General features: G+C 40.3%; 1 protein-coding gene across 3 annotated transcripts in view; it reads right to left on the bottom strand.

Annotated features, from left to right (window-relative positions):
- Nucleotides 1-1,950: 1,950 nt before the first annotated feature.
- The window catches only part of FGD5 (FYVE, RhoGEF and PH domain containing 5), a 60,383-nt gene continuing 36,652 nt past the window's right edge, over nucleotides 1,951-25,681 (bottom strand). For 2 of the 3 annotated variants that reach the window (XM_053469894.1, XM_053469895.1), the window contains exons 8-21: nucleotides 25,448-25,535; nucleotides 22,470-22,520; nucleotides 21,675-21,733; nucleotides 20,643-20,714; nucleotides 19,891-19,959; nucleotides 14,934-15,017; nucleotides 13,839-13,918; nucleotides 11,346-11,442; nucleotides 8,090-8,227; nucleotides 7,365-7,467; nucleotides 6,598-6,728; nucleotides 4,248-4,376; nucleotides 3,045-3,199; nucleotides 1,951-2,227 (exon numbers count right to left, since the gene is read on the bottom strand). In XM_053469894.1, the coding sequence (XP_053325869.1) occupies nucleotides 2,191-2,227; nucleotides 3,045-3,199; nucleotides 4,248-4,376; nucleotides 6,598-6,728; nucleotides 7,365-7,467; nucleotides 8,090-8,227; nucleotides 11,346-11,442; nucleotides 13,839-13,918; nucleotides 14,934-15,017; nucleotides 19,891-19,959; nucleotides 20,643-20,714; nucleotides 21,675-21,733; nucleotides 22,470-22,520; nucleotides 25,448-25,535 (1,293 nt within the window). In that variant the 3' untranslated portion in view covers nucleotides 1,951-2,190. The remainder of the gene's footprint in view (nucleotides 2,228-3,044; nucleotides 3,200-4,247; nucleotides 4,377-6,597; nucleotides 6,729-7,364; nucleotides 7,468-8,089; nucleotides 8,228-11,345; nucleotides 11,443-13,838; nucleotides 13,919-14,933; nucleotides 15,018-19,890; nucleotides 19,960-20,642; nucleotides 20,715-21,674; nucleotides 21,734-22,469; nucleotides 22,521-25,447; nucleotides 25,536-25,681) is intronic. The other variant, XM_053469896.1, reaches the window with a different exon arrangement.

Below are 25,681 nucleotides of genomic sequence, written 5' to 3'. Positions count from 1 at the left end.
CAAAGAATAGGTGCCTTGAATCCTAATGTCTGTCGGGACTATGGCCGGATGAGTGTAGAATGTGGAGTTGTGTTTTGGCCGTTGAAGCGAGTTGTGAGCTTAAAGAGGAACTTCCAAAATACGTCTGGAGTACCTGCGCTGCGCAGGTAGTCGCTGGTTCGAGCAGAAGAGTAGGGTAACTAGCAGGTTTTGCTCTGGGGTCCCTAGTTCTGTGAATCCGCCGTGCGACGGCCTGTAGTAATTCCTGTGTTTTCTGCTCCCGCGCATCACCTGTCCCAGCCTGGCTCTGGACTTCACGGGCGATATAGCCAGTGGTGATGTCAGATGCCCCAGTATGCAAACCAAACATAAATTAAAATAATCTTTTTCTGGTTGTGCGTGGCTTGCAAATGGGGCATCAGTATCTATATTTACATGACTGGCTGCCCACTGCTTTTTGTGTGATCTAGATTGTAAGCTCTTTGAGCAGGGCCCTACTCACCTGTTGTTTCTGTAAGTCAAATTGTTGTGTACTACCGTATTTGCTCGATTATAAGACATGGTTTTTTTCTGCCCAAATGCTCTGGAAAAATAACAATAGTCATAATCACACCTCAAATATAGGTCTGACTACAAGACTAAGATCCAGATCCCCCCGCAGCACTGCAGGAGACCTGGATACTCCAGCACCGGCATCTGCATTATTCTGGCATTTTAAAGTACTTCTGTAAAAGGACACAGCGATGGGGACGGTCTCTCTCTCGCGTTCCTCCAGTCGGGAGAGGCTGTGCGCGGAGGCTCTTCCCTTTTAATGGAGCTGATTTTGGAAAGAAGTGGGCAAAGACCCGCTGGAGTCAGGACCAGGTACTGCTAATCACCTCCGAATTCTTAAACACTTCATCCACGGCTCCATCTCTGACCCATCGGTTCCTGGGTACAATTTTATTTGTATGCAAAATATATTGATGTAAACCCTTCTTTTTTATTTAATAAAACACTTAGTTTTAAAAATTCCTAAAGGATTCAAATGCTAAATTTTTTTGTTTAAAACGACAAGACATTTATTTATAAACATAATAATTATTACAGGTCTTTTAGGACTCCAAAGTGATGAGGCAGATTTCTTCCATAGAAGCTGGAAACAGCCAAAGTTAATGTTTTGTTTTAAGGCTTATTCTGTCTTTGTGTATTTTTTTTTTTTTGCAAGTTCCTGATAAAAGACAATTTTCAAATACAAATTAATGTAGATTTACAAAGAAATGAATCATTAAACACTTTTTTTTTTAGAAGCAAATCCTCTGTGGACCAAATTGAAGGCTACGGAGAGTCTGTTTTATGTCTGAAGAAAATAAAGCAGATGATTTGATGGTTGGAAGCTCGTCTGTTCTGTGTCCATGGGTCCTTGCGATGGCGGCACGCACCACCTAACATCAATAATGCAGGAGGAAGACTGGGGCAAGACTCATAGAATGTGACCTTGTCCAGATACAGGTCCACAGACGGGAGGTGGCATCCAAGGACACCTCTACAAGCCCCGGTCCACACGGAAGACCCATATTTTATTCTGTATCATTTAATTTATTAACGTAGAACATACACCTCTCCCCCCCAATCTATACTTTTTTTTTGTATAGTATGTGGCTGTCCTAGGGGGATTACTTAACATCTTGCCTTGTTTATGAAATATTTAATAAGGACATTCCTTACTGTAAACATAGCGGGTTTCTCTTTTTAATGCACTTGTGTACGTTCATGTAGCCCATCGCCCCCAAAAAAATAAATAAATAAAAGGGGCAAAACAGAGAAAATGCCCTTAATCTCTAAAACACGGTAGGCAAGAAGACTTAGTCTTTCAAAGAACAGAGTAAACGATCCCAAACATAAATACTGTAAAATATTTTGCGGCAGCAGATAACTTCGTCTTGGGTATATTGGGGATTTTTATTTCCCCTCCGTAAGTAACGAGTAACTGGGGTGCTGCGACTTCTTCGTTGACGAGCTGGAGCTTTGGCTACTTAGTTATTGTATTTAGTAAAAAATCCATTGATGTACATTGAGGAAGAGAATTCAGTCTGTTTTATGAGCTGGAGAATTTGAAGCACGGGTTCCTGGAGACGTGGCTTTGTGTCTTTACATTCAGAGATCAGAAAATAACATTCGAATACGATTCATGAGTTCTGTAGGCCCCTTGAGGTCCTTGATCATTAAATGCTATAATACCGTCGCAGCCTTTATGGCTTCAACCCACCTGCAAAACACACAAAAACATTTAGATTGGATACATCTCAGTCGGGCGATAAGAAGAAAGAAGTATTGAGTTTTTGAACTGCAGAACACGAAGAAAGATTGGCTCTTCCTACTACTATAGTCAAAAATGTAAACTAGTTGGTCTTGCCCACAATGGCTAGAAAAGTCTGCTCCAAACTTTACTTTTTCATAAATAGCGTTGCTGGAACTACAGAAACGGATCTGGAACCAAGCTACGCTTACCGAAAATAGATTTCTAGACAGATCGGGCGTTATTAGCTGAGCTGGTTCAGTTTTCACATTGTCCGTTTGTACCGACCTGTATCGATAACATCCAGCCATCTCATTCAACGTGATCGGTAATATATAATAAAACACTATGTGTGGATATTTATGCAACACAATGAATGAAATGATGGAGAAATAAAATTTATGTTCAGACAGGGTGATGAAACATTAAATCATGATGAATTTGGTAAACAAACTACGTTTATAATTTAGCAAGGAACCTAAATGTTTTTGGGGGGCCGTAAGACATGTTGATTCCATGCCCTTGGTCCTTCTAATGCCCCACTTAAGTCTCTTGTCTCTTTTAATTGAATAATCATGGGACTGACTCCAATTTGAAAGGTCTGTCTGCGTCAGGTTAGGAGATCCTGAAAGCCAGCTGCGTGCTGGACCGGGAATAGGGGGCACCAGGCACTCCGTAAAGCTTTGATACCTTCGGTTAGGAACTAAGTTGAGAATGCTTGTTAAATTGAAAAGCAAGAGTAGAACGCAAGCGAATTCTGGAGTGGAGCGTAGGGAGAGGCCTGTACCTGATGGCTGAATTGGTGTCTGTAGCTTTGAAGCTATAAAACAAGGTTTGCTTGTGGTGAAGCTGGAACACTGTGCCTAATTTAGGATTCTCGTCCCAGTTGTCAGGCACAATACGGAAACCTAACAGAGGTAAACTTTCTGTGGCAACTTTGTCCTGGAAAAAGGATGAAAAGACAACGGTTTGAGCAACGAAGACGCCTTTCAACGATCAGTTGTGTTAAGCGGCACTTTCTGGATTAGAACGGCTTTGTCTTTCTGTGGTTAGAAGACTTTGTGAGGCGGACGGGTTAGCAGCTTAACTAGAACTCAGGATAAGCTGGCTTCGACCCGGACTGAATGTGGCACCAAATTCATCAGCTAAGTGAAAGACCGATACGTTGTACCGGACAGACACCAGCATTGGTGGGCCTCTAGTCCTACTACTCTGAAGGTCTCCATAGGTTTACTACCGCTGATCTCGGCAAGGTCCATGCTCTGTGAGGAACCCTGCTTCGCCCGGCCAAGAAAGCTGAAGCTGATTTCAGTTAAGCGATTTTTGATAACTTGGAGTTGAACCGGTGTAACTTGGGGTTTAGTGAACAATTAAGTCAGCAAAATAAATGTGTTGCACCCGCCAAGCTCTGAGACCATAGGCGACCATATTAAAACACAAATACGAATGCGATGCCATCGGACAGAAAAACAAAACGGTGGAAAAGTGTAATGTTGTAACACAAATGACAAAAACCACTGATAAACATGGCTAGTCATGGAAACATTGAAAAAAATAAATAAATATCAGTTTAAAGTGACATGTGATTACAGAGAAGCTGTGCTAAAACACTCTGTGTTGCTATGGAAACTCCTGCCATGTAAAATGATAAATGCCCAAATATTTGTATAAATGAAGGCTGGATAGTTAAACGCAGACACCTAACAGGACGCCATCATCTTGTGCCAGCCGCTGTCTGTTTTTGTGGCTGGAAAAGACTTATGGAAGATAAGTACTGGACATCCATATGCGACTATCCCTCAAGGTTACATACTTAATTACAAAATTACATTAGTTACATACTTGCTAATAAAGTTAAAAACCATCCCCAGTATTGCCAAATCCCAGAAACAATTCTTTAATATATGTAAAAAAAAAACTTTATTTCTATTTATGTCGGGAACACTTAACTGTCATGTGACACTAAAGCAGACGCCGATAGGTTGCTCACCTCGCATGCTGTGTAGGTATACAGTACTTTGCCTTTAATGACAAACCAACGTTTTTTCCAGTACTTTTTGCCTTTCTTGCAGCGATGCAAATAGCCGCTAATTGTAGCGTTTTCTCCGGACGACGCTGCCTGGTGAGAAACACGAACAACGCGTCAGATACTTAAACCTTCCTCAGAGCGATTCGGCTGAAATGAGCGATAATATCAATATGTACAAATTCCACAATCGGCATTTTTGAGGAAACAGTAGGGTCTGAGACGTCTACGAGATGGGCCAATGCGACGAAGGACCGGGGGGCATTTATAGCAACAAATAACATATTCATTAAAACTCGAGTGCAGTAAGTGGGGGTTACCTCTGACCATCTTCTCCTCCATCGCTAATGTTTTTTTTGGGGGGCTGTGGCCCTCTACTGGTCCAACCATTATTGTAGACCCAGACTAAAGACTACAATAAGCCGTCAAGTACCCCTTTTGCCATCTCTGGGGATTAAAGCACCCAGTGGGGAGATGTGGATACAGTGTGTTCATTCTTAACAGAGGGTGTAATGTTTCTGGCGTTTCAGTGCCGTTGGCATGGTGCCATACCCAACGTGTTTACTAAACACAGCTGGCGCTCATCTTTTAATACAAACAGGGCTTGGCGACTATGATTAGTGTAAAGGGAGCGGATTCTCTGTGCCTCACTGGCTTTTTTGACCTTCCTTAGGTAAAGAAATTCTAAAAATCTATTATAATACAGATGTCGGACGTGTGCGATGCACCTTTGCCAGGCAGCGGATCTTAGTCTACTTCGGATGCTAAGCGTGCCGGCTGTGCCTCCTCTCTTGGGTTATTAATGGGAGATACCCCGGTACCTGACAGCACAATCCAAGCCTGCAGATCTCTAGCCTCACGGTATCTGCCTGTCTTTTTGAAACTGGAAATCTGTTCTGAAATAGATCATATGTTTCCCCGAAAAACGCAAAGGCGTGTAATTGCAAATATTTCCCCCGGGGAGTAATTAAGCGAACAGAGTCCTCGAGAGGAGCGTTCGGAATATGCTAATTCAAAGATTCCAGCTTGTCAGGTGTGTAATTTGTGTAACTGCAAATAAAGTGTCACATTAGCACATTTAAGTATTAGCTCGATGCCCCCTTGTGAGCGGAATAATAGGAACTGACCTCGTGTAAAATCTAAATTGGATTTTATTTTTTTTTGGGGCGAGCTTTATCTCTGCTCTGTTTATTTTATTACTAGAAGGTTAAATGGATTTCATGTTCACTCCGCCGGCTGGTACAATCATATCGTTATCAGCGGGTGGACGTTAGAACGGTGTAAGGGCATAACTTTCCGGCAGCCACCTTGTCAGGTAAGCACAGCACAAAAAATATACAAAGAATTTACAAAAAATATATACGAAGTGTAAAAGGCATACACATTCAGGTTCCAGGGTTGCTGCTACAATAATAATGACTAATAAATACACAAAACAATGCAAGAATTCAGCGCATGCTCAGCAAATACCATTCAAAACACTTATCTAAGCCATAAATATTGGGGATTCCGTCACATTATATGGTTATGTATTGCTTGGCCCACCACTACGTCCATGTACTCCAAGTTTGGCGAGTCCTATCTCATTTCTCATTTGCGTTCTTGACAAGGAATTTTCCATATTTTCCTGGAAAGCAGGACCCAGTTTGAAGGAAGAGCAGGCAGTTGAATATCGCCATTGCGGCAAACGTTGTCTTCTTGGGTATGGATAATCTAATGAGGGGACCGCCGGCAGCTCTAGATAAAATGGGACATCTCGTGGACAGAACAGCCCTCAAAAGGGAGAGCCCTGGGTGGTCTACTTTGAGGTGTTCCCAGGTATGGACATGATGAGGCTTTCTATATATACAGTGGAAAGGCGTGAAAAGGATTTTTGATTAAGAATGGTATATCCACCCAAATTCTAGCTACCCCTAAGGGACCACAGCAATGGCAGGTCTACTGCTGAAGCTTGAGCAAGCTTGCTTGCTTAGAAAGCCTAGTTAATTAGAGCTCTCTTCTCCTCCAACACTGGTGTGTGTCCCCCAACATCATCTGTGGGACTGCCAGCAACACCAGCGGGACCTCTACCCGCATCTTGGGTAGCTCTGGTAGCCGGGGCCTCTGGTAGCCAACGCCAGAAAGCCCCCAGGTACGGTTATATATTGAGATATGTCAGAGGTAGACCTCATGGCCTCATCAGAAGAAGGTTAATATCTCCATTACGAGACGCTTTTTATTTGTAGCGCGTCTGATTCTCATCAGGGACCAAAGGAATTGTCATACATTTTTTTAATAGTTATCCTTGCCTGTTTTCAGACAGCGTTGGCCCTACCTCCATCAGAGCTGACGGGATTTTCTTATGTTTCCTGAAGGTAGACGGGGAAATGTGAAACATGGATGATAGCGTGCTTGCCGTAGACCGTTGCGGAGGCGGGGAGGAATTAGTGTTCGCGGCTGCCAGTTCTAGGAAAGAATGAAACATCAGAAATAGAATTCCTAAGCTTCATCAGCACAAAAAATCAATCAATGTGCAGATTTCTTCCTAGTTTGAACGGTTCCGATATGATTTATTAACCACTGGGGCTGCACAGAGCACCGAGAGTCCTCTTCTTTATAGAAAGTAGATAAAGAAATCCAGGGTTGGAAATTCAGTTTAAAAACAATGTTTTCTGGTTTGCTTCACAATGTATTTATCGTACTCTAAAGGTAAAAGTTTAATTTCTATGACCGTAAAATACTTTTTAATGAAGTGAGTGTATAAGATCGAACCATACCCACTTTTATATATAATATATTATACATAATATAATTGTTTTGTTATTTGTTCTCCTCAAAGTACTATCTCGTCCTCTGGACTTAAAGACCTTGAAAGTAACCTTGAAAGTGACCTCAAAGATTTTATGCATTGTAAGCGCCAGCTCAGGTCACTTGGTGACCTCAAAAAGTTGAAATATTTGCAAGTTTTGGCGACTAATGGGCTGTTGGTGAGAATATTGGGTAAGCTCTGCCATAAAGAAACATGCTGGGGATAAATAATGGACATGCGATGGTCCCCAAATATCGGGGACGGGAAGCCCTCGTGGTGGGTAGACACGTTACCTCGTTTTCTCAGCTCTGCATAGCAGCCATTGCAGACTTTGGACGGTCTGTCTCGGAGGTACTTTAATGGATATTTGTTTCTGGAACAACTCCGGCAAACGGTCTGTCAAGAGAGAGGGTTTCACGGAGTCAGAAGAGTTGGTTTTGTTATTCGAATCTGGTGAAGAGCACCTTTCCAGCACAACCATCAAGGACTGTCACGTTTCCAGTGATACTCATATATTCATTTTTTAAATAAAAATAAGGTTTAATACATTTATTGGCTGTGAACCCCACCCATAGGGCTGGTTTTCTTATTTTCTTTCTAGTGTTTATTACAAGTTATGTAGAAATAAAATAATATGTTCTGTTGGTATCATTTCCATTCTCTCGTAAACCAACAGCCGTCCACCTGTCATAAAGATTAATATTCTTTGATACTTGCGTGTAGCCCTCAATAGGAGGGTAAAAAACAGAGCTATGGCATATGATGGCGCTATATAAATCGATCAATAATAAGAATAAAGACACTACAGCCGCAACTAAAACCACTGGAATACGTCCAGTACATTTGATGTTTAAAGCTTACGTTACGGTAAAATCCAAAATTGGTTTTCTAGTGAGGTTTTCACTTTAAATAATCGGCAATTCTATGTATTAAATAGCGGAAAGAGTAATATATTGTCTGATTCTCTATGAGACGTCCTTTACACATCCAGATTAATGTTACGGGCTCTGTCTTTTACCTTGCCGCACGCATGGCAGTGGTGACGTCTCAGCGTTAAAGTGAAGTCGCTGCCGCAGTTCATACACATCGTGACGTGAGACATGTGCACCACGCTGGGGGGTCTCTCACCGAGGCACATGCCTAGCCTTTCCCTGAGCTGAGAGAGACAAAAATCATAATTTAATAATATTATTCTGCCAGTACATGATAGATTATCACAACACCAACCGAGGCTGGGACGCCCGCAATGACTTCGGTCCGTATAACCAAAAATATGGACTCTGAACCTAATTCACATGGCCATTCATCCTCTTGGTTTGTAGATTTAAAGCATGTAAGATGTGGCATAGTTTTTTAACCCCTTTAAGCCTGAGGACCAGTATAGTAGCGCATTGAACTTTGGTGAAATTCTAGTCATTGCCACACGATGGCGCTATTGCACAAAACGTATTTTCCTATTGCAGCTGATGTTTTATGTGTTTTACCTGCAGATATAAACATATTAAATAAAAATATGCAAACATCACTTCTTAAAAATATTCCAGATTTGTAAAAAATGTAAAGTGTTAACTACCGAAATGTATAAATACCAATGCATAAGCAATATATTGCAAAGACAGCCTATGATTTAACATATACAAATTCCTTATAACATTTTTTTTTAGGGGATTAGCTTGAATATATTTACATATATCTCAAAGCCAGCAAAGAAATTCTCATTTGTTTTCCGCTGAAGAACTGTTCTGTGCATTGCCGGGAGAGGATGGATTAAACTTACATTATGTCATCAAATCTGTTTTATAAATTCTGTGTTGTATTTTATTTTATTTTATTTCTTTTTTTTTTTTTTGACTGGTAATGCAGCTAACGCCATCATTCACTGTCAGACGCAAACCACTAACAGGGGGAAAATTCCCAGAAAAGAATGAGGTCATTAAAAAGAAAAGTGTGTTCAAATTTCAATGCATTCAATTTTATAACATGATTTTAATCTGAAAGAAAGAAAGAAAAAAAAAGAACCTAACAGACTAACAATTACATTGTTATCCATTTACTACCCTGTTTTGGGCGCAGCTTACACGTGAGTAATATAATGTACGAACAGCGGGGAATAAAGAAAGGGCCCGCAGTGTGTTATTGCCTGATAATTTCGGCACTTTAATGGATATTGACCACAGGGAATGTGCACAAATGTCTCACGCCATAATAACATGCATGTTGTTTAATATAATTTCTTTGTCCTCCTCCCGCGTAAAAGCCCCTGTGTCTGTCAATGGTAAGAGGAGAACAGAACCCCCCCCAAGCCTAGGATTTACCTTTGTTCTTTGCTGAATTGTACCACTTTCAAGGCAAATTATTTTTATGGGAAGGGTTGGAACATAAGAGCCTCTTGTTTCACCCAGTCTGACCGTTTTCTTATGTAGCAAAAAGTCTTATTGAGTTTTGCGGGGCAAACGATGATCGTGGTCACTGATTGTAAGCGTATCTGCATATATACTATATATAACTATCATTATATATATTACTGAGATACATCATCTAACAAAAAAAAGTATTACTTATTCTTTAGAACTACTAGCACGCCACTATTCGCTTTCTTAACCCCTTCATGACAAAGCCTGTACATGTACGGACTCACAATGCATTGTTTTTAATGGGTTTAAGGACAACTCATTGTCCTTAAGGGGTTAAAAAACTGAGTACCGTGCATTAAAAAAAAATAAAACCGTTATTACTCTAATCCTTTTATCTCAGGTTGTAACGCTGGCGTCCCTCTAACAATTGTGCGCATATGTTAGGAACTATAAGGTTAGTTGGGGACTCCCGTAAGGTACGCGGGTTGGGAGTCCATGTTTACAAGAGACTCATGTGCCATTGCATAGGAGACATATTCCTAACCCAGACCCAGTTAAAAAGAGCTTAAACAAGGCAGCAGGAGACTTCTCCACCGCAAACGGAGCACACAACGAAAACTTCTCTGACAATGGCACATTCTTTATTTTTTAGGCGCATCTATGCAGTTGCTCAGCTGGGTATCTGCCAAGTCTTCTAGCTGCAGGCTCCCATTCTCACACTTCCAGGACAGTTTTGTGCCGTTAGTATCTATCTTCTTGCTCTAGATGCTGACAGTTGGAAAAAAAATAAGATAAAGTGGAAGCCTACAATTACGGGACTGAACATTTCTGTGCAATCAAAAATATATACATGTCAGCAACTCAGTAAGGAAGGGGGTGCACTGTCGGCACCATGCGCCCCTCTACACAATGATGTCCCCTACAGAAGATGTTCCCTCCATACCTGCGCATGCACTGGGACACCTCACTATTTGACCTGGCTCTGATAATTAGGGTGTTCCCTATATAAATTGACCTGCCCTCTCCTCTCTGCATAGTTGTAGAGTAACCTGTAGACGGTGCTTTCTTATTCTGTCTGACCTTCTGGAGAACCTTGCTCTCAGCCCCAACACTTGCCTGATTTACCACACACCCGGCCTCGACGCCTTTTGGGCGTCCTAGCTGGACCATGGAGGTGAGTCAATAATTTCACGTTTTGGGATTCAAAGAAATAATGGCTTAAAGATCCCAAAATGTGGTCAGAGGTGGCAATCCAGGGGTAGGTTTTGAGTGAGAAGAAGACATCCATGAAGAAAAAGATCATGTCAGAGAATGGCGTTGGGGGGGGTTCTAAAGAAGAAGGGTGGTGGACAACAATAGCACAAAGCATCCAAAAGGGAAGGAGACTGCTCTGACAAGGACATTGTCGATGGGAGATCCGGTGGAGGCTGAGCCCCAGAGCTTTGTGTGACCTGTGATCTCCTCCCTCGGATTGGAGATTTTTAGGAAGTGTAAGGGGGAAATTTCTTGGAAATTGATGGGTTTCCAAAGTCCATTCAAATAATCTGTCTTCTCCAGTGACTCACCACACGTGGTTAACTAATGGTCCCTTGAAAAACCCTAACGTGTCAGAAGATAATCCTTATCTGAGTGCGCTGTATTCAAGGATGGATTCAACCACCGAGAAATGCAGACTCTAAATCCGTATATTATTCACAAAATAATTGTGATAAAATGAAAGCTCTTCTTATGAGGCATCAACTCATCCCTTCTTGCAGGTGAAACCCATTGGAGTTGACTCTTCATGCTGCGTCGATAATGTAGCGAGATGGAATTCATTTTTGAAGAGTCCGTGACCCGGAGACTCTACGTCACACAATGAGGATTCTGTGTGTGGTTCCGGAGAACACGGCGGCTTGTGAATTCTAAACGTGTACCTACCTCAATGCTGTGATAGACGGACACAGTGGGCGCTTTGTAATATTCCTGAACAGTTCTGCTGATACAGCTATACCATTCATCTCTCTCTGAGCACGAGCTGGAAATAAAATTAAGAAAAAGGGGGTTGTTGCCGAGACATATGGGATACATTCTGTCAAAACAAACAGCAGACGCAACGAGAGGATGCGACGTTAGCTTTAAATCTAAAGTCAGCGCGGTGTAACACGCAGAGCGGATCACCTCCAGTCATTCCGCCAATTACTCTTTATTATGTCCTGGGGCTGAAGCATTATATTTAATCAAATATTTATTATGTATTAGGCTGTTTTGAGTCTTAAGAGCATCGGAAGCGAACAAAAAAATCCTCTCCGGTGATCTGAATCGTGTTAGGAGGACAACAAATAACAAAGAGGAGACGTTACGCTCATCAATTCCGGCGAAAGAAAATGTAGACCCTGCAAAGCACCCTTCCAAAAATAATGAAAAATATGATCAATACGCTTGAGGTAGAGGAGCCTGCAGAAAAAGATTTGAACAAAATACCAATATTATGACCGCTCATCAAACTCGCTGGCAGAAATAAGTCTAAAATTATAATAAACAAAAGGACACATTTTTTGGAATTACTTGCCTATTCTATAAAGTCTGACCTAAGCCTTTAACAAACCAAACTTAAGCAGCAACCCATTTAATCAATAATATAACTAATATCAATATAATAATAATAATAATAATAATAATAATAATAATATAATAATAATATAATAATATTTTGAGTCTCTCGTTGAGTTATGTTGGGTTACTATAACTGTCAAGTTGATTAATTTGTCTGATTTATTAAGAGCTTAACCACTTCTTGGCTACCTGCATCTCCTACTCTTACGAAAAGGTTTGGGATCAGTGTAATGATTAAGGATACAGATAAATTAAGGGTATATATATATTTTTTTAAATATATAATTTATATTAATTTTCTTTAATCTTTAAACAAATTATTTGTTATGCTTATGATTACCCCATGGCCACCCTTTCTGTATAATAAATCTATTTTTGGTTAAGATTAAAGCTAAAACAAATCTTTTCTACATGTCACGCGCACCCGAATGAATGGTGGAGTTACATTCATTACCGCTGTTAATTCATAAATGAAAGATTCCTTAATGTCTGAATGAATACAATTTCAGCAAAGAGACGTCTTACAACCATCAATCTAATTCTACCCTTTTTGAAACTTTTTTTTTGGGGGGTAAAAATGGTAGACAAGGCTGTTTATTAGAAAAGTCTTTTTAAAAATACCATATTTTTGGGTAATTATACTAATAATTTTTTAAGCGTATCTTTCAAGCTGTTTGCTTCCCACGGAGGAAGTATTTTTTTTATTAGTGCTTTAAATCTCGAGAGTAACATTTCTAATAATGTGACAATATGCTGAGTGCTGTAATGGATTTTGTCAGTGGTATCACAGCCATAATAAACATATGGTTTGGTTAACGGCTATCATCAGAGCTATTTCATAAGTTTCATTAGCCAAGCACGATGCGTTTGCAGCACCGGGCACACATATTTGATGTGAGACATGTTCTCCGTGATTCCGTTTGCATCATTAAACACCTCCAGGCGATAATCACACATATTATGCTGCCAAAGCGTGTCTCTAACACATGTCTGCTGGCCTCTAAGGTGAGTTATGTGCAAATTGGTTCCACCTTACCATAAATAAGATGCTTAAATAACGCAAAGATTGATGTGGGACCCATGACTGTCACGCGCCGTCAACGGCAACAAAAGATAAATATGCTTGGAAGGCAGAATAGTTTATTTCTGTTGTCATGTTGATGACCATACCTGGGTCATTTCCAAGGCTGGTCCTCTGAAAGGTCTCCATGAGTTGGGGTGGTATGGCCAGCCATGAAAGCGAGTGGAGTGGGCAAAACCTGGGTGGGAAGTAGGCAGTGCCAGACTCCACTCATCCCACTCGGAGAGCAAATGCTGCCCTGGAGGCCCGATAATCCGTTCCGACCAAACCCAGAGAGTTTCCAGCTATGTTACATTTTGAGACTCTTGAAGTTTGGAACTAGCCCAGGGGCTTCCAATATTTCACTTACTCTGAGCTACTTATGATTGATGAACAATTCTGAGTGCTATTAAAAATGTTAAATTAAAATATTATACATTCTTAATTTTTTAGGTATTTTCTCCAGCTTCTGGTCGGAGACCCATAAACAAAACTCAATAGCCTTTCCAATTCTTGTTATAACCTTAGGAGTAAAGTGCGATTGTCACAGACGACGGGTACCTGGGACATCTTGTCATGTTAATGAGCATCACTTGTTATTTTTAGAGAAGCTGAATAATTAGCATCCAATGTGTGATGCGACTTAAACCCTAAGATCGTTAACATCTCATTAATCTTTGTAACGTAAGATTCCATGCGCGATTTCCACTTTCCGAGGAGCCCTGGATAACATTATCTGATCGCAAACAAAGTGTTACCTTGCTGACAGCATCAGACAGCATTCCATGCATTCGATCTTTAACACGTTCTGCGTGTTCTCCACGATAGGCCGGCTCACCTGGAAACAAAAAAATCCATTTAACATGTTGGCAAGTAAACTGCTGTGACATGAACTTGCCCATCGAATAATTATTGATGTGTATCTTCTAGCCCTATCCAACACATAATGTGATTTCCCATCATAGTGAAATCATGGTGGCCACCTTAGATGCCTCCTGGGGTCATTTGTGGAATAGAAAGGAAAAATAATCTTCTAGCAGCTCCCCTTTCTTCAAGCCCATGGAACTATTTGTCCTCTGACCATGTATCATCATTTTTCTACCTATAAAGCTCTTTGTGTGTGTTTTTATCTTAATATTATAAAGTGTAGATGCTCCAGAAGCTCCATACTTCACTTGAGCCCCATCATCATGAGTGGGCTTCTAATGTATATGTTCCCAGCTATAGTTGATTACATATATTTCACAGTGATAGTGTATAATTTCCAGCTATGTGACATCACACCGGGTTTTGAAAATTATAATAATGGGTCTTAACTGACGGCCCTTGTTGGGTGAAGAATGGCAAAAAAAAGTTAAATCAAATGTGCGCTTTGGATCGATGTTAAAATTAGTCTTCCGTGTCATCTGTGCAGAAACCAATACAAAGTTTTCTAGAGACAAAATGATCCATCTAATTACATCACCTTTGTGTCGCTGTTAAGCGGCAATTAATAAGAGAAAAGGAAGTTGAATTATGATGTTACAAAAGCCACTGAACCGCCCAGGTCTTCAATAATCCACAATGGAGATAATAACTCAGTTCTGGTAGAGCACCTCGCATGTTAAATAACGTTCGAAGGACCTTGGCAAGATCATGAAGTCATCGCTTTGCTTCATCTTGTTAACTACAACTTTGCTGGACTGCATTATTATCAAAGAGCAAAACTCCAACCAGGGTCATGTAGAATGTATGAAGACGCGATTAGCTGGTCAAGGAGCCTGAAGACAGAGTAACAACTCTCCAACCCCTTAGTGAACCTTCCCCACCGCCATAAAATAGACCAATTCACAGAAATACAAAGATAAAATTACCCTCATTCCTGGGATAGAAAGGGTGTTTTTGAGTCGGTATTTGCCATCCTTCTGGGGGTAGGTATACAGTAGGACGTCGTTCATCTGGAAGAATGGAATAGAGAGACATTTTTGTGTATCCATTGTTTGCCCCGTCACAAGCGCTGATTATAAAGCTGGTCAAGGTGCAAGTTAAAGAGGTAGAGTTCCTGTGGGTACCGATCTCCACCAGCTGCTGCAGAACCTCTTGGGAGCGAGAGCTTAGTTTGTCTTCCTAATATGTGCACTATAAGAAGGGACATCGCAGTAGGGTTACGGACTATGACTCTCATGGTACTCAGTCAACCATCTAGCTGGCTGAGCGGGTTGGGAATTTATTATTATTTTATTTATTGTTTTATATAGCGCCATCAAATTCCGTAGCGCTGTAGAATCGGTGCACAATTGCCTAATCATGAACAATATGCTTAAGGTGGAAAATTCTTACTCCCATGACACTCAGCTCCACACTCCCAGGTCCCAACGCGGTTTACACACACAGTGATAGAATGAGGGTAACTGATTATGCGATATCTGGGTTAGTAGTTCCCTTAGGAGGAATACATTTACATTTCAGACACATTTTCCATTGGAATTACGTCTTCTATCAGGTCGAGCTATCCTGTAGGATAAAAAGCTATCCTAAATTTTCTACCACCTCCCTCTGCTGTCCTTTCCCCGTATTCGTATTACATTGGCGACGGCATCGGCGACTCGATATGGAACTGAATAATTCAAATTTCAACCTATAACTAGCTTCAGCCTCTGAAATGATTAATGACAACGGGGGAATTTATTCTAGGGTAGGAAAGCAGAACTGAATTCGGTCCGGTGACCTTGGGCATGACACTGATCCTGTTTCTGTACCAAATATCTGTTATAAACGATGCGTAATAATCCATGTATGGAGAAAAAAATAAAACATGTGATATAAAAACACTTGTCAATCACCCCAGGAAGAGACTCTGCTCTGTCCTCTTGTTTTCTTGAGGAACACAATGGGAATCGCACGACATGAAGTGAGAGATGACTTGTCATTGAGTTTTTATTCGGTTTACTTATTGCATCATAAATTACCCTCCTTGCTCACATTAATCTGATCCGAGCGGTGACAGCTCCGGAGTGTTGATCATATTACCATTTGCGGCTGGGGAAAAGTTAGGGCCGAGAGACAAATGTATCGCATTATAGAGGCTGCAATGATCAAGAAAGGCAGAGGGTGTTCTTTTCAGTCATGAATAAATATATGCGGCAATAGGGGGACGCTGTTTGGGGGTCCATCTGCCCTGCTGGTCCTTTCAGGGTACCTACAAAATCCATTTGTCATAACGTTAGATGAAGGTCCATCATCGGGTGGTGGTGCTGGGAATCCGACTAAGCGGCCCCGCAGTATACAGAATACATGCTCGCTATCCTGTCTTTTAACCCTAGTGGCTACTTGTGGAATTGCAGGTAAAATACTAAAAAAATAACTCCCTTCCTCCTTCTCCCCGGGCTCCTATAAAACCCTTTCAGGCCTTAATTGGGGATATTCTTAAATTGTGGCTTAGACTTGGTCTAATGACTCGACACGGAACGCGTTAACCCTTTCAGTGCACAAAGTGATATTCAACGCACTGGGGCTGGATAACAGACACCCCAAGGACCTCTCACGTATCTCCCTGCATTGCTTATTCTGTCGGAGCGTGCGGAGGGAACGGGAGGCTCGCCCCAATTAAGCGCTTGCAAAGTCAGCTTTCTGACACATCCTCGCTTCTGTTTCTACGCATCACGCTGTCACCCACTCCCCTTCACACCGGCGTTATATTCTTCCCTCCGTCCCCAAAGACATATTCTTTGCGTATTGTCTCTTGTATATCCTTTTCTGTCCTCAAATTTATATTCGTTCCTCCTCTATCTCCAACCCCCCCCCCAGATTTCGTTGTCTGATTACAATTTGCGTTGTATAGGGCTGGCACTACCTACACCTAAAGATCCATTCATTTAACCCTTTAGCACAATGAAACCATACTATAAATCATTGAGTCTGGTACACGATCGTTGGAATGAAATCACTTATTCATGGACTTAACACAAAGCGTAACATTATCTTGCCGATACCGTACCAATAACAATCCATTGATTGCTCCCGGGGAGGAAAATCCATGAACTAAACTTCTTCCAATCACTAGAAGAATTTGCCTTTTAAAAATTAAAAAGTTGTTGAATTGGAGGACGGCTGGTAGCTCCTATCTCTTGATGGATGTTCCATGGGGACTCCATGAAACGTACAGGAAAAGCGCTAATGAGATGAAGTCCGTGCGCGGGGAACGCGCTAATAAAATTGATTTTTTGGGGGGGATATGGCCAACATATTGTTTTTCCAGCTTCGTATTCCGTAGAGGAGGCTACGCCACGCACTGTTGACATGGCAACGCTGATTAGCACCCCAAGATTTGATTAAGCATTAAAAATGACTATTGTGGTTTAATTGCCAGTTGCAGGCTTTGCTGCAGTCATTCGAGAGGAAACGCAGCATCGAGCGGTTCATTCATCTATTATCACGTTGCGAAAGACACAAATCGTTCCATAGAAAACGATACCATTTTTCAAACACAATGTAAGCGATGAAGATTTTAGCTGGCTTATCAGAGGCTGCAGACTTATGATTATTCCGCATGCCAGGAATAGCTAATCTACCCCCTTTTCAAATCACATAATAAAAGCATTTTTCAAAAATTTACATAATTTGCAGGGGTTTCCTTTTACTTTTAGCACCTGATGTTCTTTTCTATTATTAATTATAACATTTAATGTCTGGGAATTTTTAACATTTGTGCAGTTTTTTTTAGCTGTTCTGCAAAATATTAAAACATAATATATATATATATATATATATATATATATATATATATATATATATATTACTCCTACCAATGGGAATGCTAAAAATACTTGTCTTTAATAGTAGAATAACTTAAAAACTGTGTTTATGTTTGTTATCTTGGCACAATCTACTAGACAAACCCCCTATAGTTCTTATCATACTGCCTTGCGGTAAATTATAGAATGGCTCGGTCTTAATCGCACAGAGGACAATCATGTACCCTCTGACTAATTAAGGTCTATGGGCACAGGACTTCATCAGCATAAGCAGTATGTCATTAGCATCAGCTCAGTGTAGTGTTTGAGTAAGGAATAAAACACAAATATGACATGACTGCCTATAATGGCGACCACCAGATCTGTACACAAGGTTTATCAGAACAATGTCCACTTCTCTTTGGTGTTACGCTATATTCCTGTATACAGCACTGTATAAAAGCCTAGAGGTTGCCCAGAACTGACAATGGCACAGCTATAAGGGGTCATGGCTGTTACTGGGCCCCGCAACCCAAGAGGCTCAGCCACTTCTGTGATCTCCTCCGAAGCCACAGATCTTCTACTGACCTCCAATGGTCCACATGCAAGAAAAGGACTTCTTGATGTGATTTCATCATCTGTTGCTCTGTGAGTCATTACAAATCCAGACCAATGGCCGGCATTGGAAGAGAGATTGTTCCACTTGTGACGCACACCTCTTGTACACTAAAAGGAGAACATTCTCCGTGGATTCCACCACTGATAGATTGGAGATGATGTGAACATTGGGGACTGTGTTTTAAGACGCAAGCCTCCATATACATGTTGCAAAACCTCCCTCCTTACTTATATAACTATGGTTAACCCAAACATTTTCCAAGTGCTCCAGCATGTCTTTTACCTTTCCTTTACTGCTTATTAGTTATATTTATATATTAACCACCAACATTCTTAGAACAACCCATTTCCCTTTGTCTTTTTATTCTATGTCTTATTTCTCCCAATTCTACAGCACTGTAGTGAATACAGAAGCTTTTCACACAAGTAACAATAACACAATTGACTAAATAAGGCTGAACAAAGACTATAGCTGGAGGTCCGGTTGTGTTCTCAACACACCATACTGCCATCGAGAGTTTTTCCTTGACAACAGTTATAAACTGAGCAAAACACCAGATCAGAGTATGTCCAGTTTAACTGAAACAAGCCTCGACTTTCTCCTATAACGCTCGCGTGTTACCACCTACAAAAATTACTTATCTGATCCTCGCTTCGTAAGGTGGGGATTAGTAAACTTTCATCTGTGATAAGATCGCTATTGAAATTTTTCAAAGGCCCGCTGAGATTTCAAAGCGGCTTTGGAGGATTTGTCCTTAGCCACGTCCCAACATCTATTCTCAGGCCCGGCCGGCTTTGTAGAGTAATTCTTGGACGTGTGAGATAAGACTTTTGGGAGAGGCCTGGAAATCTTGGTGGGTTGGTAGGGGTCAGGGAAGGGTTGTTGTTTTGTATTGCAACACTTCTAACTCTTCTGTGGCAACATCCATGTAAACAAAGTACTGGGATCAGGAAGCAGGCTCCGAGTTAGAGCTCCGCTAACTTCCTGCCAGGATACTCAATAACAGAAGAATGCTCAGAAAACCCACAGACACCAGAGGTTTCTGCATCCTATAAAAAGGCCTGGTGACAGGCAAAACATGATGGGGGGGGCAGGGGCCACAATTCCAACTTCATCATAACTGTCGGCCAGTTTTATAATAAACGTTCCGATTGACTAAAGAACCCAAGCACCATACCTGACACCATCTGCAATGGCCAGAGAGGACCCTCGTTTTCCTTTTATGTGACCTACAACCACTGTGGTGTTATGAAAATGTCACGTATTGAAACCATGAGGAACCAAGTAGTTTTAAACATTATTTAAGAACACTACCTATCAATGCGATTTAAGATTAAAACATGGGGCACGCAGAACACTAGGAGAACGGACAGAGAAACAGGGACTATTTGTAATGATCTGGGTCTACTTGAAGGTCAAGAAGAGATCTACTCTCATTTTTTACATCTATCACAGCAAGCGATCACAAACATATCTTACCAGGAACAAATGGCGGGGGTGGCAGTTTTTACCGGCTACCTTCATTAGAGTCCCCTCTTTCACAAATTCCTGTAAAAAAAGAGATTGTGTGAAAATCAGTAATAAGAAGAATTTACATATTCTATCCCGATTAAGCTATTTTCACATCCTGTGACCTTGTTAATCCACCAATTGCGATTCGCAGCTACAATTAAATCTAAATTTAGCGTTATAGAACTCCGCGTAAATGTGAGGCTACATTCATCAAGGAAAAATGAGAATTGTGTTTTTTAATTTCCATATTTAAAAGTTTCTACTAAAATTCCAAAAGGTGAAGATAAACAGAAATAAATATCTGATTTCCATTTTTTTTAGGTAGTTACAGCTGTTTCTATTATGCGGCCTCTTGTTATTCAATGTATTTAGGAGAAATCAGCCAATTTTTCACCTAGAATTAGGTCCAAACGGTTGCTATCCTTGTGTTTTCCTAAAGTCATCTCTGAATATTACTTAATAATTAATACCAGAGAGTCATTAAAATAAATAAATAAATAAAAAAATTATAATTACAAATAATTATAATTATTTGTCTATTATACAAATGCCGACTTTCCATTTGGGCTTATAAAAATCATTCTATGGCTATCTCTTTTTATATGAAGCAGTCATTTGCTTGCAGAGTTGTACCGCATTATATATCACCTTTAAGAGTATTAAACAGATTCATTAATAACCATATTACTTATGGATTATCAGAGGCTCCGGGTACTCACTCTTCCTGGCTGGAGGAGGCTCTTTTGACCCCTGACACTGTATTCAATTTGTATCAATTTCTGTAGATTTTCCTGATAAAAAAAAAAACCAACACTGTTTTTTTTCTCCAAAAAGTCAATATTGAAACAAAGTTCCAATAACGTTACTCGTCATTTGTTTTTTTTGCATATTCTCCTGTGCAGGGTTCATAATTCAAATTAAGACCCCATACCTCAAGATCACAGTGTGGACTGCGGAAAAGGGCCACAGGGGGCCGAAATTCTGTAACATCTCATTATCGGTCTTAATTAACCCCTTAAGGACCAATGATGAGCGCTCACAGGTTTTTGGGTCTTACTGAGCCTATGCAATCATCCTACTCATTAGCGATCAGTTCCTGCACGAATTATGTTAATTAATTAGGAGGCTTGGTCCTACTTTGGCGTAGATTAAAATGACAGGGATGGCTGGTCCAGAATTCTTCAAAAAGGGCCGACCCAACTGCATAACCCTATGCTAAAAGTATAGGGATCAGACAGCAGCTTTGGTGGCCGTCATCACAACATGGCCCAAGTAACATGGAACCCAAGCGTATGCTCAATCACAAGCATCATATTGTCCTACTCAGCAGCTGCCGGTCGCATGGTGGGACAAAGACCTTTCAGAGTTAGTCCCCTTTGGGTGTAAAGGATGAATTGACTCATTACGATTGCATCCAAAGAAAAGACCTCTGAGATCTTTTTCTATTTTTGCCCCAATAAAATATATCACCTTCAACTATACTCCAAATGGGAAAAAGCAAAGGGGAATTTATCTTCTTTCTCACAAAATTTTAAGTTCTATAGATTCTACTAAATTAGATAAATTGATAACCTTCCCTTGTGCCTCCTCGTTCTCTAGCCTAAGATTCCTTCGCCTTTCTCTCCACATTAAGCATCCGAACAAAACACGCATCCGAGTAACTTGATTTATATTTATTCTGCACCCGACATCTTTCAGATGTAAGCAAAAGATTGCATTCCGACGAAATATCGTGCCAAAGCAAGACTTACCCCTTGGCGCATGCTGTCATTGGCTCGATCCGCGACTTCAGACACAATCAGTAGGGCAGCTGCGATGAGAAATATTACATCTTCGTCAGTGTTTTCTGCCCCATAAATATTTCATGCAGCTCAAGAAAGACAATATTTGTATTGTATTGATTTTTTTTCATCCATGTAATAGATACAAATACTCAGGACTGGCCTTGGGCTAATCAGGTCTCAGCGAGAGAGCAGGCGCTGGCGCCCACCTCCGATAATAAATACGAGTACAACTATCATACAGAATAATGCGTTCATTATTCAAGCATGCAAAGTAATATTATGCAGCACAGTATGTTCATTATCATGGGATATATTCTCAATGTATAACGTTATTTATTCTGTCGCAAGAATACATTGGAATGGAGCGTAAGGCAACATCACATTTTATAGAACGAACATGGATTTAATATAAAGCAGAACTCACAGAAACTTTCAGCAAGAAGGTTCCAGGTATCCACCCGGAACAATCAACAAAATTATTTTTCTACCTTTACTTATGTGAATAGTTATGTCTTTAAATGGGATATTATTCTTAACACAATATATAATGGTTTTATTCCATATGACTTTGTCCATAATAGATATTATATGAATTATTTTGTGGCACTAAAACAGGGCTCCAGTGGTTTTTGGATAGAAGAGTTTCTATACCAAAGTAGGGCCAGCCACAATTGCACATTTACTCTTCGCCCAAGGTACAAGGTAGTAGTCTAGACTGCATCTGGTCAACCCCACAGGACCCCACAGTTTGCCCTCGCTTACCCTGGGTGTCTTCATATTCCGTCCAGTCCGGACAGAGATTGTTCAAATAATCTGGAGATTTAAAAGATGAGATAAGGGCTTTGATCAAAATCTCGGTTTTTAGCAGAGGTTATTTTATGTTAAAAAAAGTTATGTTAAAAGTTCTTCAACTACTGGTTCTTAAGACAATAAAGGTATGGGAATCAAGTGGAATCAGTGGAAATCAACTCAAAAGACCGTTAACACAGAGAGTCTCTGAAATATAAGGGATAGTTGAAGTCTTAGAGCAACCATCTATCAAGTGAAAATCAGAAGACCTATGACTGTCTGATTCAATGACTTTTAAATAAGCTTTAGTTTCAATTAATCTGACGTGGATAAAACTTCGGGTAAAAATCTGTTTTGGTTTCCTAGTAAAGATTTGGTTGTCTCAGTGCAGTCATCTTCAAAAGCTCTCGACTTATTACAACGCTTGGAGGAAAATCTTGCAACCTCACTTCGTATGAGGTCATACAACGTAGTAATAGGAACAAGAAAAGGGCTGCCCTGGGCTGAACAACTGCTTTTCTCTTTTTCTCTTCATCGCTTTTCTCTTTTTCTCTTCATCGCTTTTCTCTTTTTTTCTTCATCGCTTTTCTCTTTTTTTCTTCATCGCTTTTCTCTTTCTGGGTTCGCTGCAGCTGCTCCCGACCTCTTTATATGTCATCGGAGCATATTTTATACAGCCGAGGATACATGGATCCCACATTTATGCAGGAGTGCCCAATGGTGTCATATAATGAACACCTATGACATCACATATACAACGGATGCATAACAAATATCTCCAGATGGGTTTCTATGATTCCAAGGGATGAGGTGACATTATCCCAGAACTTCTGATATTAACAAAGTCCTTTTCATTTTATTATCTTTACAATGCCTGTATTTTGTCTGCTCATATTCTCCGTTTCGTTAATTTGTGCCTTTAATATATCCATCTTAAAAACAGGGAAATATTCTTAAACTGCGTAAATAAAATAGAATACTTTTTCAAATGCATTAATCGTTTACACCTAAAGCTATTAATGTATAACACGGCCACATAACAATTCTTTGTAAAGCCCCTTAAAAAAAGTATCCCCGTGTGGCCATCTGAAATATAAGGTATTTTATGAAACATTAGATTTTTTTTATTAAAAACCAGGGATGCAGGATATTACTGTAACGGATTCACACGACGCTTTTATATCAGCTTCTGGCAGGTTGATCATGCTGATAGTTTAGCGAAGTGACATTACCCGCTTCAAATGGCAAACAGGGATCTGAAATTTTACTTTTTCTGCGAGTTCATTTAAAACTCTGTTTCCGATCCATCGCTGTCAAATTGATAGCTTTATCTGTAGCTTTAAGCCCAGTCTGCAAAGCTTTACTTAAGACTCTTGGTGAAAAGACGGTTGATTTAAATAACATCCCGTCCAGCCGAAAGGAAAATTAGATTTATTTTATTTTCTAAATCCCTGTCAGATCTAACATTCTGGCTCTTTTTTCAGTCCTAATGCCTGTATTCCAGAGCTGTGATCTCACCGATAAACATCAAAACCTTCAAAGAAGGCCGGAAAAAGTTCTGATTTAAAATATTTTAAATGAATATCATTAACGGCATCAACCTACATACAAAGTTATAAAGGAACGGAACCCTGTATACCGGTAACAGAAATAATAATAAGTATATCTTGGGTATAGTAAGGAAAATTGTACACAGTATCCAAAAATATTCAAATGTGATTAAAGGGGTAAATTCCCCACCAAGCCCTGGTTGGGTGAGAGTGATTAAGAATATTAAAAAGCAATTTTAAAATTATTCTTGGGCTAAAACGTTAACACAAAAACAATTAGAATGAATCTATGATGTCATCAACAAAAACAAAGATAGCATGCAGGCTAAAAACGTATTGTAATAAATTGGGTATATTTGGGGAGTGGTGGCCATAGCGCAGTCTTGCTCGAAACAACAACAAAGCCCAATTTTAGAACGGCTAATTTTAACCTGCTAGTAACATCACAACATCGTTCAATGGGATCGAAGCCTTCACAGGAAAAAACACAGACGAAAAACAGTCGACGTTCAAAATGCTGTTAGATAAATAGACCTATAAATATATCCACTTGGGAAGCAAACGTAAGAGCAACTCAAAATGTGGCTAAACAAAAAGGTGACAGCGGAAATAAAAAAAGGAAAAATTATGTAAATATTATTCATATCACAAGAGAGGGAAGATGGTCCAAGATCTGCCAAGAATTGACACTTAATTGCGGCAAATTTAGTGTTGATTGTGTAGAAACTAAATTTATTTTTGGCAGCACAACCTCCTAATTTCCAGAATGTCCCCACAGTGTGTTCTTGGTGTCTAGTGAGGAGCAGGAGATCTGTAGCTCGGTTATAAGATATGATGTCATCATTGAGCCTGTGAGTTCATAATGGATCAAGTACAGTATCTGTGGCCAAAGTAGAAACAAGGGTGTACAGGGAGTGCAGAAAAGCTGGCTCTCGCAGAATTTAAGCAAGTTGAAAGTAGACATACCCAACTGCCATGTTTAAACACAATGGAATACTAACAATGTAACATTAAAGTACCTTAAATTCTTTACTCAGATGGCATTAACTCAAGGATTGAGCAACTCACAGACTGAGCAACGTATTGGACCCTTAATAAATTTAATTTATTATTAAAATAAATAATTTAAATATTAAAGGTGATTCTCGGAGGGTTTCTCAGTCTAGGCCAGGGGTAGGCAATCTTCGGCTCTCCTGATGTTGTGGACTACATCTGGCAAAGCATCAAGGGAAATGTAGTTCACAACATCTGGAGAGCCAAACGGTTGCCTACCCCTGGTCTAGGCTTCTGAATGAAGAAGTTTACTGAAGACAGAGACCTCGAATACATTGGATCAGATCCGTTTCTATATCAATGTGACCTTGGCACCATTGGTTCAGAAGACCATCATGCGTTTCTCACCTGTAAGGATCATGTGGTACTGGAAGACCCTCTGAACTACCTTCATCAGTTCATGCTTCACGCTCGCTTCCCCACGTTGAAGGTTCTTCTGCTCTCGCAGATTGGGAGAGAAACATGGAATGTTTAGAGTTACACAAGAATCCGTTCCAGTATTAGCCCACAATCCTCCATTGACAGAACAGTATGGTTGGTGGATTATCATTGGAACGCTGGAAACATTTTTCTCCAGTGAGA

This window comes from Spea bombifrons, chromosome 6, assembly GCF_027358695.1.
Source record: "Spea bombifrons isolate aSpeBom1 chromosome 6, aSpeBom1.2.pri, whole genome shotgun sequence".
In the NCBI taxonomy this organism is placed as follows: domain Eukaryota; kingdom Metazoa; phylum Chordata; class Amphibia; order Anura; family Pelobatidae; genus Spea; species Spea bombifrons.
Note: the sequence above shows the minus strand (reverse complement) of the source record. Positions and strands in the feature narration are given on the sequence as shown.